The sequence below is a fragment of the Acartia tonsa genome, chromosome 5, assembly GCF_053477335.1.
Source record: "Acartia tonsa isolate MP-2025a chromosome 5, ASM5347733v1, whole genome shotgun sequence".
Taxonomy (NCBI): Eukaryota; Metazoa; Arthropoda; class Copepoda; order Calanoida; family Acartiidae; genus Acartia; species Acartia tonsa.
In genome coordinates this window covers 11995597-12009101 of record NC_137264.1, presented here as the reverse complement: position 1 = coordinate 12009101, position 13505 = coordinate 11995597, and the positions used below count along the sequence as shown (strand labels likewise).

At 34.7% G+C, this 13505-nt stretch overlaps 2 protein-coding genes across 3 annotated transcripts; both read right to left on the bottom strand.

Moving 5' to 3' along the window:
* Positions 1 to 405: 405 nt before the first annotated feature.
* Positions 406 to 3755, bottom strand: LOC145318748 (tubulin alpha-1 chain). The gene is made up of 3 exons (XM_080160241.1): positions 3391 to 3755; positions 2563 to 2644; positions 406 to 1912 (listed from the first exon to the last, which is right to left on the bottom strand). The coding sequence occupies exons 1-3, from the start codon at positions 3391 to 3393 to the stop codon at positions 645 to 647; spliced, it is 1353 nt and encodes a 450-aa protein (XP_080016367.1). The 5' UTR covers positions 3394 to 3755; the 3' UTR covers positions 406 to 644.
* A 3010-nt stretch (positions 3756 to 6765) lies between these two features.
* On the bottom strand, positions 6766 to 13474 carry LOC145318771 (uncharacterized). Of its 2 annotated transcripts, XM_080160305.1 has the most exons (11): positions 13425 to 13474; positions 12649 to 12720; positions 12059 to 12135; positions 11347 to 11430; positions 10661 to 10756; positions 10174 to 10221; positions 9679 to 9758; positions 8556 to 8620; positions 8144 to 8243; positions 7121 to 7155; positions 6766 to 6922 (listed from the first exon to the last, which is right to left on the bottom strand). In XM_080160305.1, the coding sequence occupies exons 1-10, from the start codon at positions 13462 to 13464 to the stop codon at positions 7146 to 7148; spliced, it is 672 nt and encodes a 223-aa protein (XP_080016431.1). In that variant the 5' UTR covers positions 13465 to 13474; the 3' UTR covers positions 6766 to 6922; positions 7121 to 7145. The 2 variants fall into 2 exon arrangements, with proteins under 2 accessions (XP_080016431.1, XP_080016429.1); XM_080160303.1 differs by having other exon boundaries at positions 6766 to 7155.
* Positions 13475 to 13505: the final 31 nt, after the last annotated feature.

Here is a 13505-nt window from a genome sequence, read left to right as displayed (position 1 = left end):
TTTCAATGACTTTTTTGTTGATGGATTGAAAACTTTGAAACATCAATTATATTTTTGTGTAAAATTCTGTCTTTAGCAGACGAAAAAATATTATATAAAAATGAATCATGAAAATGAAATCAAGAAATGGAAATAATATGTAATTAAGCAATTTAAAATAATTCCGTATAAGAACATACTAACGTTTTGGTAATGATTAAAGAGTTTCTTCGTTTTCTCAGTTAGCCCTAATCGTTTCAGAAATCATCATGCAAAGTTTGTAATCAAAATGACAATTCTAACAATTAATTGTCATGTACGGACGAACGGACCTTCCCCAAGTGTTGATAAGCTTCACTTCTAATGACTTAGTAACTAACGGACAAGTAAAACAAAAAGCTACAAAAAAATAAATAACACAACCAATAAATTTGAAATTCTTATATTTAATTTTAATTAAAGCCAGAATAAAACCGGAATAAATAGCAGAAAAAAAAAATAATTAAATAAAATGCTTAAATATTATTACATAAAAATGCTTTGGTATCAGTTAACGTTTCCACAAGAATAATTTGTAACCGCAAAAGCGGCGGAGAACCCGCATTTGTAAAGCTAGCGGGTAATCCCCACTTTTTGGTTGGCGGTCGGTTTGTTAGAGGTCGTGTTTAGTATTCCTCTCCTCCCTCGCCCTCAGCCTCGAGTGAGTCCATGCCGACCTCCTCGTAATCCTTCTCCAGGGCAGCCATGTCCTCCCTGGCCTCAGAGAACTCTCCCTCCTCCATACCCTCTCCGACATACCAGTGCACGAAGGCTCTCTTGGCGTACATCAGGTCGAACTTGTGGTCGAGACGGGCCCAGGCCTCGGCAATGGCGGTGGTGTTGGACAACATGCAGACGGCGCGCTGCACCTTGGCCAAATCTCCGCCGGGTACGACAGTTGGCGGCTGGTAGTTAATGCCAACCTTGAATCCAGTAGGACACCAGTCCACAAATTGGATGGTACGCTTGGTCTTGATGGTGGCGATGGCCGCGTTGACGTCCTTGGGCACCACATCGCCTCTGTACAACATGCAGCAGGCCATGTACTTGCCGTGACGGGGGTCGCACTTCACCATCTGGTTGGCGGGCTCGAAGCAGGCGTTGGTGATCTCGGCCACAGACAGCTGCTCGTGGTACGCCTTCTCGGCGCTGATGACGGGCGCGTATGTGACCAGCGGGAAGTGGATCCTGGGGTAGGGCACCAAGTTGGTCTGGAACTCGGTCAGATCGACATTCAGGGCACCGTCGAATCTCAGCGAGGCCGTGATGGAGGACACAATCTGGCCGATCAGCCTGTTGAGGTTGGTGTAGGTGGGGCGGTCAATGTCCAAGTTCCTGCGGCAGATGTCGTAGATGGCCTCGTTGTCGACCATGAAGGCGCAGTCCGAGTGCTCGAGCGTGGTATGGGTAGTCAGGATGGAGTTGTAGGGTTCAACAACAGCTGTAGCAACCTGAGGAGCAGGATACACAGAGAACTCCAGCTTGGACTTCTTGCCATAATCGACGGAGAGACGTTCCATGAGCAGAGAGGTGAATCCGGATCCGGTGCCGCCACCGAAAGAGTGGAAAATCAGGAATCCCTGGAGACCGGTGCACTGGTCGGCCAGCTTACGGATACGATCCAGGACAAGGTCGACGATTTCCTTACCGATAGTGTAATGACCGCGGGCATAGTTGTTGGCGGCGTCTTCCTTTCCGGTCACAAGTTGTTCTGGGTGGAACAGCTGTCTGTAGACGCCGGTACGCACCTCGTCGATGACGGTCGGCTCGAGGTCGACAAAGACGGCCCTGGGTACATGTTTGCCGGCACCGGTCTCGGAGAAAAAGGTGTTGAAAGAGTCGTCTCCGCCTCCCATGGTCTTGTCGGAGGGCATCTGACCGTCAGGTTGGATTCCTAAACACAAAAAATAAGGTTATTGAGTTGCTTTTCTCCAAAACCCAACAAAAACAATGATTAAATCAAGGAGGGAGGGGACATTCGACTGTTAATTATTCCGGTACCCAAGATTAAATAAACATATATTCTCTTATTCGTTAGCTTATAAAACATAGGAACATCTGTTAAATCTTAGTTGGTTGGTACAAACTAACAGTATCAAAGCTTTTCAACTAATAATATTATATAACAGATGGAGTAATATTGTTTCAATTTATCGCCAATTGTCTTATCCCTTAATATCCCTGAAAATATTTATCTGCAAGGGACTTCTATTAAAATTGTAAAAGGTTTTTTAAAATCTATACAATAATGAAATATTTATAAGGGCCTAATGTTTTATAAAATCAATGATTTTTTAAAACACCTGCCTTATAAAGTTTTATAAACCACGGCAGATGTTAATTAATATAGAAATTCAAGGATAGGACAATAGATGATAAATTAATTTTTTTTCCAAAATTTGTTTGGTGTGTTAAATTCTGCATTAAGTAGTTTTAAAGGGAAACATAGAAATTAGAATATTCTCTACTAAGCTATCTATCTATCTATTTGTCTGTAATCTATCTATCTATTTGTCTATCTATCTATCTATGTGTATAACGTACCATGCTCCAAGCAGTACAACTCCCAGCAGGCATTACCAATCTGGCAACCAGCCTGGCCAACGTGAACGGAAATACACTCTCTCTAAAATAATTAAATAACAATAAATATCCAAATATTATTACAAGCACAAATTTGTAAATTAGTGGCACGGTGTAAAATTTTACAGAGAACAATAAATTATTACACAGTAATAATTAGAAAATTTACAAATGCGAGAGATAAAAAAAAATGGACAAACAAAATTATAGAATAGGTATTAAAATAGAGATAGTTAGATAGAAAGATAATGAAACAGAAATTAAAATAGAAAAGATTATGATAGAAGGATATACAGACAAACTCATAGAGATAATAAAAAGAGAGAGGGAGATAGAGAATAAAAAAAACATAAAAAGATAGTCAGTAAAAATATAATAGAGAAAAATTTAAAAAGAGATAATGAGAGAGAGAGAGATATTATAGAAAGATGTACAGACAAATTGTAGAGAGAGACAGACAGACAGAGAAATAAATAGAGAGAAAGATAGAGAAAAGATACACATAGAAGAAATAGAAAAAAATTACAAGATGATAAAATAGAGAGAGAGAGAGAAACAGTGATAGCGGAAAAGGAAAGACAGAGAAAGAAAGATAAAGACAGAGAAAGTTAGATATTGACAAATCGAGATAGAAATACAGACAAATAGAGAAAAATATAAAAAAGAAAAATACAATCAAATTATGAAAAATATAAAGAGAAAATTATCGAGAATATTACTATTGGAATTTTACAAATTCTAGTGATTAGAATTATATTAAATAATCTATTTAATAAAATATTGACTTACCATTTTAGATGGTTTTAAAGAAAAGGTTTGAAAAGTTCTTCAAGAGCAGCCTATGTAGTTAGGAAGCAAGGTAACTCCAGAATGAGAGCCAAAACTAATTCAAGCAGAGGATTCAAACACCGGAACCCCGCCCCGCACAAACCAGCCAATGACAGCGCGCCATTTCTTTTTCGCGCATTTGTAGTCATGAAGATTAAAAAAGCTGACTTTTTATCAGCACAAGTTTTTAAATCTTATTGTGATAAACATCCAAAAATCTAATTAAATTTATGTTTTTGATTACAAAGCTGACGATTTTTTGAAAAAGTGAAAAAATTCAATTATTGTGTGGAAAGGGTGAAAATCTACGAATAAAAGTTTATCAGGCCACTGTGAGCCAATTAGGAGCGGAGAAGTGGGCCTCCGGACAAATAAACAAGGGGGAAGCTTTGTACAAGCCAATAAAATAGGAAGGGTGGATTAGGGTCTTACAACATTTTAAATAACAATAACTTTTTTTTTAAATAAGGTCACAAATCTATCAAATTTTAGGAAAATATACAGTATGACCCTCGAAAAAGTATTTTTTAGCATCTGCAGCCCTTATTTCTCAATGAATTATTAAAAAATGTATATGTCCTTGTTCTCTATAGATTTCCACATAAGTAGAAATAAAAATTTTTATTTTACCTCCATTAACACCGGAGATTTTTAGAGCTAAAGTTTTGAAAAAGAGACTGAGAAAAGAATTTTTTTTGTTGTTTCTCATAATTTTTGGATGGTTATATTATGTTTTTCTGGCAACTGAATAATAATACACAAAGAAAAACAAGTTAACTAATTATTTCTTTTTTTTTTCCACCAAAAAATAACAATTTTTAATGGCAAAAAATACTACTGAATGAATTGACTATTTGCAAATTTTAGGTTATTTATTTACCCTTATATATGAAAAGGATTAATTATGACAGTTGCTCCGCCCCCTTTTCTGACATCTCAATCATTTAATAAGGGGTTAATTAAGTTTTTTAGACTAAAAAATCAATATATTCTAATTTTATTTTCTTTATAACTTTTTGTTATTAAAGTTAGGATTATGAAACAAAAACAATTTTACTGCTATATTCATAAAGATTTATTTGGTTTTTTAATCTAAAACAAATTTGCCTAATAAGTAAGTTTTTCAAAATATCATTAAACTAAAAAGACTCAAAAAATATGTGTACAAAAATGCTTTTTACTCAAAGCCTAAATTTTTTATTTCATTTTTGTATAAAGTTTCTGCTAGGAACAAAAATTAAAGGACTTCTACCTTAATTTTGCTAAAAAAGTCGTTTCATGTTAAAAGTTACTTTTTCCTCAGTCACTTTTTCAAAACTTTAGCTCTAAAAATCTCCGGTGTTAATGGAGGTAAAAAAAAATATATTTATATCTACTTATGTGAAAATCTATAGAGAACAAGAACATATACATTTTTTAATAATTCATTGAGAAAAAAGGGCTGAAGATGCTAAAAAATACTTTTTTGAGGGTCATACTGTATTATTATCTTATCGTCTAAAGAAAAATAGTATCATTCAAATAAAAAAAAAAATTTTTTTTTAACAAAATTTACATAAGAAAAAATCTGAGGTATCTGAAGCAAAAAATAGTGGTCATTAGAGTCATTCGCTGTTTCTCGGAGACTTAGAAGAACTGAATCTAAGGTTCTTTCATGCTGTGATCCTAAAGTTAGGCTTTGTCTTAATGTTTATGTTGTGTGGTTGAGTTGCACCTGGACTGAACAGTCAACTCAAGGCCAGACTCTTGGTCCTTCACCTCATACCCATGGTACAGTACATTACACACAACCAACCCTTTGATTGCACGATCTTTGTCTGGAGATCCTAACTGTGCATGGTAATGAGTTGGGCCTGTTTGGGGCCAAGGCATTCCCCCTACTCTAACTCTTTGATGTCCTGTGCCGAACAGAGCAGGTAGGTACCATTTTCAATGTCTTTGGTATGACGCGGATTCGAGTTGCATCCTTCCCATCAATTTCCTTGGCACTTTAATTAGGATTTGTGGGTAATTTACACTTCAACCTTTTGAGTGGAGAGTTAAGTTTTCCTGAATTTTTGGCACAGTATTATTGCGACAATTAATGCAACTCAAACATGAACATGACGCTGTATCAGAAATGACTAAAGTTACATCAAATCCTAGGCACTTTTCAATACAACCTAGCATGACTCCTAGTCGTTGAACTAACAAATGCCACTAATACACTAGTGAGCTACTACACAATGACTTTTCAATCAACCTATGACCTTACAGCATTTTTCGATCACTAGCCTTCCACCTAACCATCCTATATGCCATATTCTTATTTTTAATGAAGCTCCCTTAGAAAAAAAGTTGTATGACCCTACTTTCTTATTGACCAATAGAGTGCGAGTGTGTCCGAGGACAGATAAAGCGGGTTTCACACTTCTTTAACTGTTATGACTCACTCACTCTCTCAACTCCGTATCTCCGCCGCGCTGCACTGCACCAGACACACACACACACACACGAAAACGCACACAGACATATAAGTTCACCCTTTTGCATTATACTGCAGAGAGGCACAACGTCAACAATATAACGGTGCACGTCCGCTTGTCCGTCCAACTAATGTGTAATTACTGTTGCAGATCATTAAGTTATGTTTCTTTCAAAAGAAATAAATTTTTTAAATAATCATTTTTAGAAGGGCAGTTACTCTATATATATTATCCATGTCTCTAAGATGGTTTTGTGCTATTCTGGCCAAATTTTGTATCCTATCTTTGAAAGAAACAGGATGTCTGTAGCTTAAGATCTCGCCAACTGCTTGACCGATTTGGTCCTCCTGAACAGGAAAGCTTCTTATAGGTCCAGGGAAGTATATGATTATTTTGGGGTAGGGTAAAGTAAAATCGAAAGTGATGGTTTGACTTCCCTATCCCCTTCCCAAGTGTCCCTATAGGCCTCTAGGGGCATTTGGCAAGTATATTATACTGAAGTAGCAATAGTTTTTGTGTCCTATAAGATCTCAGAAAATGCTAAAACTATAATTATAGTTTACAATTAAAATTGAGGCAACGTATAAATCCCAAGCGGGGGGGGGGGTGTAACCTTCCATCCGACCCTAGTAGAACGTCTAAAGAGGCCCTTGTTTTTCATTAAACTAGGACAAAGTTTCAAGTAAATGCACTGTCTCTGCAAGAGTTAAAGGTAATCTGCTTTTGCCTTACTTCCCGTGAAATTGGGAAAGTCCAAGGTGGGGGAGGGGGGGTAAATGGTTGTTAACACTATTTTTTTCAACCTTTGAAACCCCCTGCCCCCCCCCCCTTTCCCAGAAAAAATAACCAAAAATCAATTAAAAACCAATTTATTTAAAATATCTTTATTCAGAAATTCATTTATGAGAAAAATAGTATAAAAATCAAATGAGTAATTTTATTAGAGAACAACTAATCATTAATAATAAATTATATGAAAATTACTAGGTACTAACTTAAATTGCTGGATGAATCATAGTCAGGGATCTTAAGGGATAAGGCAATGGACGGTAAATAGATAAATATACCCAATGATGATAAACAAAATCATTCCTTTTGTAGATTAAATGATTGGTTGAAAGATTTGTACACTGCAAGTTTAGAACTAACCAATAAAAATTCAATATAAGTGGTTATAAAACTTTGTGTACTATTGGAATTTAAAATCCAATGTCCCCTCCCTCCCTGATCAAAGCTGGAATCTTTACTTGCTCATTTCAATCTGAAAATAGAAAAAAATATTTCAAAATATTAAAGTAACGGATTTCAATCTGTCTTTTTGGAGTGGGGAGTAATTTAATCTACTTCGAAAAATTTTGGACATTCTAAAATTTAACTCCCACCCCAAAACACTAAAATATAGGAGGATTAGGGACTGAATGTCCAAGACTAACATTTTAAGTATTGATTACAGAGATGTTTCTCTTACAATATTGGCAGAGCTGGATCTTCTTATGCAAAAAAGTGCATAAAATATATATGCAATTTCCTATCCCTGTACTTGCAAAAGTTTGAAGCCCCCCGCCCCCCCTGGCCTAGCAGGGCTTATCTTCTGCAAAAAAAAAATAAGGGAGTTTGGGAGCATTTGCAGTTTATTACACTAGTCCCCAAAGTTTTATGATAATGTTTTCTTATTCGTTAACTTAACAACTTTGTGGACTTCTATTTTGAATTTTGATTGGTTGAGTGTTCAAACTTATCAATTAATAATAGTAATCTACAGAAGGGGGTAATTTCATTTATCATGTTTGGGAAATGGGGATGTTCATCAATTTATCTTCCATCGTCTTATACCTTTAGATCCCTGGCAAAAATAGTCTGAACTTACATAAGTTTAGACCCACTCTGGCCTAGCAAAGAAATTAATAAAATCTAAACGCTATTTCCCTATCCCTGTGAACTTACATCAGTTTTAACCACACTGGTCTAGAATAGCAGGATCTTATCAGGGACCTAAGGGATAAGACAATGGCCGATAAATTGATGAACATCCCTAATGTTGATACACAAAAATACACCTTCTGTAGATTGAAATTAGTGGTTGAAAAGATTAAACACTCAAATTATGAATCAACCAATCAAAATTCACTTAAGACCCCAAAGTTTTTTTAAGCCAACAAATAAGAAAACGTTATTATAAAACTTTGGGAACTGCTGTAATAAACAGTTCATTGTCCCCTCTCTCTCTGGTAAAAAAAACCTGAACTTACATAAGTTTAGATCCACTCTGGCCTAGAAGAGCTTGGTCTTCTGCAAAGAAGTCGACAACTTTCTGTTTTAATTCTATGTGTTTGTCTGGTTTGCTGCTTCCTGAAAAAAAAAAATCATTTGTTCATGATATTATATAGTAAACAAGGATGAAAACAATCATAGGAACAAAGATCAACAAATCAGACGGACAAACGCACATTAACAAATATAAAGTGTGATTGCACTGATAAAGTTTTGAAAAGAACTTAAAATTTGTTCGATGAAGTACATTTATACATTTAAGATATTCTTGAAAATGATTAAGATAGTTCTATAGTGAAATGCGCTTTTGTTGAGCTAGATTGGATTAAAGCACACCAAAGATCTATAAATATTGTAGCAATATTTGTATTAAAAATCTTGTTTGTTTACCTTTAATGTTAACTTTAACAAAATCCCCCTTAATCAGAAGCTTCTTGATTTTCTCCAACTGAGCCCTGAAAAACAATACATTGACATAATAATACGTCCAACTTAGAAAAGAATCTAGCAGACGAATATTGATATATTTGATCATGTTTTTTGACAATCCAATAGTACGAGCGACGAAAATTTTGAACGATATAAATAATTTTTCGAAAGTTGCTTTTTCTTAACAGTATATTGGTGAAAATATTATTATTAAACAGAAAGACTTTTGAAATGTTCCTCTAGTTTTTTAAGCTTTGTCAATTTTAAGAATTTAGAAGATACTTTATAAAAACTAGCGGCTTCGCCCCTGGCCTCTAGGGGCTTTGCCCTAAGAGGTAATAAAAAAAAATTGCAGATGCAACCAATGCAACCACTAATACATTATAAAAACAAGGATGACAACATCCATAAAAGCGAATCACTGAAACGGTAGGACAAAGGGACATTAACACTTGTATAGTGTCAGAACTGAATAATCATAATATAAATGTATAATGGTCAAAGCAAAATTGTAAGTATATTTGTTGAAAAAAACTGCTTGATTCGGGATAATGTTTATAGACATACTTGAATTTTTAGGACTTGATTATAGAGTTGCTTCGCTAATTACATTATACTTTGTTGTTTCAGGAATCAATATACCAAAAATTTGATCAATCAGATGATTAGTTCACATAAAAATTTGTTGTTAAAAAAGTAAAAAAATCAACATGTTTAAAATGAACGTACGGACATTTTGGTAATGATTATAGAGTTGCTACGCTTTCTAAATCGTACCTAACTACTAAAGTAATCACTATGCAAAATTTGAAATCGATATGACAATTCTAACATGCCTAAATTAATGAAAAAAGCTATCCGTTACGGACGGGCGGACGTTTTTTTTGGGGGGGGGGGGTATGTTGTGGGTGTCCCACCATCCAAGAAAATAGCCTAAAACCACCACAGGACCAGTAGGTATATTCCCTGAAGATTAGAATCCAATCAGTTTAGTGGTTACCATGGTGGGACGGACAGACAGACGGGCAGACATCAAGCTGCTTTGTATAATACATTAGAAAGAGTAAGTTAAGAAACTACTTACTGCAGATCGTGGTCAGAAATCTTTTCAGACAAAGTGATGGTTTTCTGCTTAATTCTTCCTTCTTCAGTTTCCAGAATTTCCTTATAAATAAGAAAGAAAATAACAATAAGTATGAGTTAAAGGAAACTTAAGTATATGTATTAACAAAAGCTAAGAAGATAAAGATTATCTTCTTTGATATTAACATAGTTTTCTTTATAGTTAGGGCAGGGGGGGGGGGGGCATTGGACTAAAAAATTGTTTTGAAATGAAAGGTTTTATAAACACGTTAAATAATTCGTTGGATCCAAAACCTCCCTCCTCTGTTTCTAAAATTTCCTTAAGAAAAAAAAAATAAGATGAGTTTTGATAAAAACTTATGTCTATGTACCTATTAAACATCGTTTTTTTTTGTAGTTGAGGGTACATTAAACTGTAAATTACATTAATACCAAAAATATATAAAAATTTAAATAATAATTGAAACAAATGTAAAAAAATAATTATTAAAATTACCTTCTTGCCTAAATAGTTTGATTCTGCTTTTTGTTTTCTCAGCGCAATCTAAATAAATTAAATTTTTTAGTTAGTTAAATTATATATTATAAACTAAAAAGATTTCGTACGGAGTATACCTATCCTTCTGCCATAAATTAGATTTAAGCTATGTATTTTTTTAGCAGAGGACCTTCTCAACACGAGCGAATACGCTCTTTTGTTTTAAATGCTGAAGGCTTAAATTTTTCTAAAAGCAAAGATTTTTTAAAAATCTGACTAAAGGAAATTGTTTAAAAACCTTACGATTTTATAACAAGTTGATTTATGTATTTGCTGCTGCTATGTCAGGCGAGTAGATATAAATAATGGGAATGTCTTGGCCCCATAATATTCACAGAAATTACCTTCTTACAGGGGTTGTGCAATCAAAAGGGTTGTTTCAAAAGCTAATTTAGGTCATAAAGCAAGCCAATAAGCTTTGTTTAAGGAATAGAGTAAAAGATACCTCTAGCTCAGTATCTGACATAATCTTGTATCTTGGAGTTTCTTGTTTTTGTTGCTGCTTTGTTTTTATAACCTTTATAACTTTTCTTTCTCCAGCCTACAAATAAGAAAATATATGAGAGAGTAATAGAAACCTCTAGCTTCGTATCCGAGTTTCTTGTTTGTGTTGCTCTTTAGTTTTTATCAATTTTATAACTTTTCTTTCTCAGAACTACAAATAAGAAATTGGTTGCTCCACGAAAGGGATTCAAAAATTTACCAATGGATTTCATGAGTTAAAAAAGTTGCAAATGTATCAAAAAACGTAGTTTATTATTGGGGCTTTTAGTATTTATTCAAATATATATCTAGATGCTAAGCTTCGTGTGTTTTTTTTTTTTGGGGGGGGGGGGAATGGGCGAACCTTCTCTACTTTCAATTTTAGTTTTGAAAATTACAAGAAAAAATAATTATATTTTGTTGGGGGAGGGGCGATTTCTCTTGGGAGGGTGGTGATACCCTCCCCCAAAATAGTCATAAACATTTCCAGAATCTATGAGAAATTACACTGTAAAGGAGAACCACATCAGTTCAGCAGGTTGGCGAGATCCTTCGGTACACACGTACAGACAGTCATCCTCCTGTTACATTTATATTAGGATATACCAACGACTAAATGATTAGTAGCTACGCTACTAACAAATTTACCTTTTCCACAAGCTCTTGATACGTCATTGGTCTTTCATTCCCCTTCACATCAATAAATATCACGTTGTCCTCGGGTAAAGGGGTCTGAAAAAGAGGGGCATTTTGTTTCGCGTATTTTCCGTAAAGTTGTGTGTTTGCGTTTAGTCAAATGCGCTTATTAAGTCAAATTGTTCTTAATTATGGCCTCTTTATTAATAATATATACAATGTACATTTGAGAAAATGAAGAACAGTTTGACTTAATAAGCACATTTGGTTGCTAATTTAGTCCATAGATATTGGACAATTCGTTTCTCCATGGTCATTGGAGGGGATGGGGTAATGTAATAGGAGGGGGGGGGGGGGGGAGTATCCTTATATTAGCTAGCTGGGAGAAACATCTTATCAAGGTATGAGAGAATCTCTCACTATATCCACATATTTTGTATATATTGTTAGGAATTAATTGGCAGGAATCGGCAGCCGCGTAATGGCATTAACTGTCGCTTTTTGTTAACAATCCGAAAAAGTTGCCAACCGGCTAATTATGGAAGTTTCACAGCGGTAAGAAAGTTAACAATTTACAGCCGAGCTACATGCTTTTAACAATCTACAGCTTTAATATTGATTCTAGTTTAAAAAAAAATAATTTTGTTCTGTTCGAATTAGGAGAAACTTTATTTATCTTTTATTGTCCTATTCCCGCATCAATGAAAAAAAATACAAAAATAACCTGATGTTTTAAAACCCATTGTGAACTTGAAAAATTTCTTATTTGTTGGTTTTGTGAACTTCTATTTGATAAACAACCTTTAAAGGTAGGTATTATAATTTATAACAAAGGTGACAAAATCCATTATCAAGCAACAAAGGAAGGAGAAAGAAGTCATTAAGGAGATTAAATTTACATTAAAAAATTGTCGTTAAGGAGCAGCTTTGGTAATAAATATTTTCAGGGTTGTATACCTATAACTATGTGTTCAACCCCCCCTCCCCTAAAATAAAAACATACACAAATGACAAACAAGCGGCCTTTAAAATGTAAATCGACGAACGCAATTTTTTTCACAGCCCCCCTTAAATTTTCTATACTTTTTGTAACTTGACACCCCTCTTGGTTGTTAAGGGTGTAGGTAATAACCCCCTTCTCTACGCTTCTGAATTGTCGTTTTATACACACACACACACACACACAAACATCCAATTATTTTAGTGTAAAGGATTCTTCAAATTCAACAAAGCAAATAAATCGAGCATCTTAGTTCTAGTTTTCAAAATGGTAACAATGATTTTCATACTACTAATTGTTAGGGAAGTACAAACCTGATTGCTGAACATATGATGAAAAATGTGTAATTCTGTTCAAATTTAGGGTGTTAGAGCCCTGAAGAACACCTAAAACATAAATGAACATGTGTCAGATGTGGAATAAAAATTCGAGCTTTTAACCAGGCAGAGTCTCAGAGGGAGGGAGGGAGGGAGGGGACACTAGACTGTAAGTAACACTGGTACCCATAATTTTATAATTTTGTTATCCCAAAGTAGGGTTATATTTCGTATTTCTACCCTCCCTTAGTAGTAAAATCCGGTAAGAATGAATCAATCAATAATTATGAGGTTAAATCTAGAGTTTGGCCGGATATCCGGCAGATTTATAATGCCGGATATCCGGCTTAACCGTAGTTAAATCATCCTCTCCCTCTCTAGGTCTTCTTGAATTAAACATAATGTTTACACTAGGGGTTGGGCCGGATATCCGGCAAATCTTCGGATGTCCAACATTATAAATCAGCCGGATATCCGGCATTATAAATCAACTTGATATCCGGCCCAACCCTAGTTTACACCCTTCGTTTCAGAACCCGTTTTTGTAAATTGAGAGAAAAAAAATTAATTTACCTACATATTAGTCAATTATAAAATGTAGTTAAAGTTTTATGACATCGGTATCTTATTCGTTAACTCAAAAACTTTGGATACTTTAATTTATTTAGTTCATTTATTTTTTTTAAGGGGGAGGGGGGGGGGAGGGGACCGAGGTTATGTCTGTATTAAACTTAGGTTCTAGAGAGGGGTATGATTCTAATAAAAAATAATGCCTTTCAAAGCTGGCTGAACAATTCTGAAATAACGGGACATTTTTTCTTTTACTCTGAAAATAATTTTTAATATAACAAATC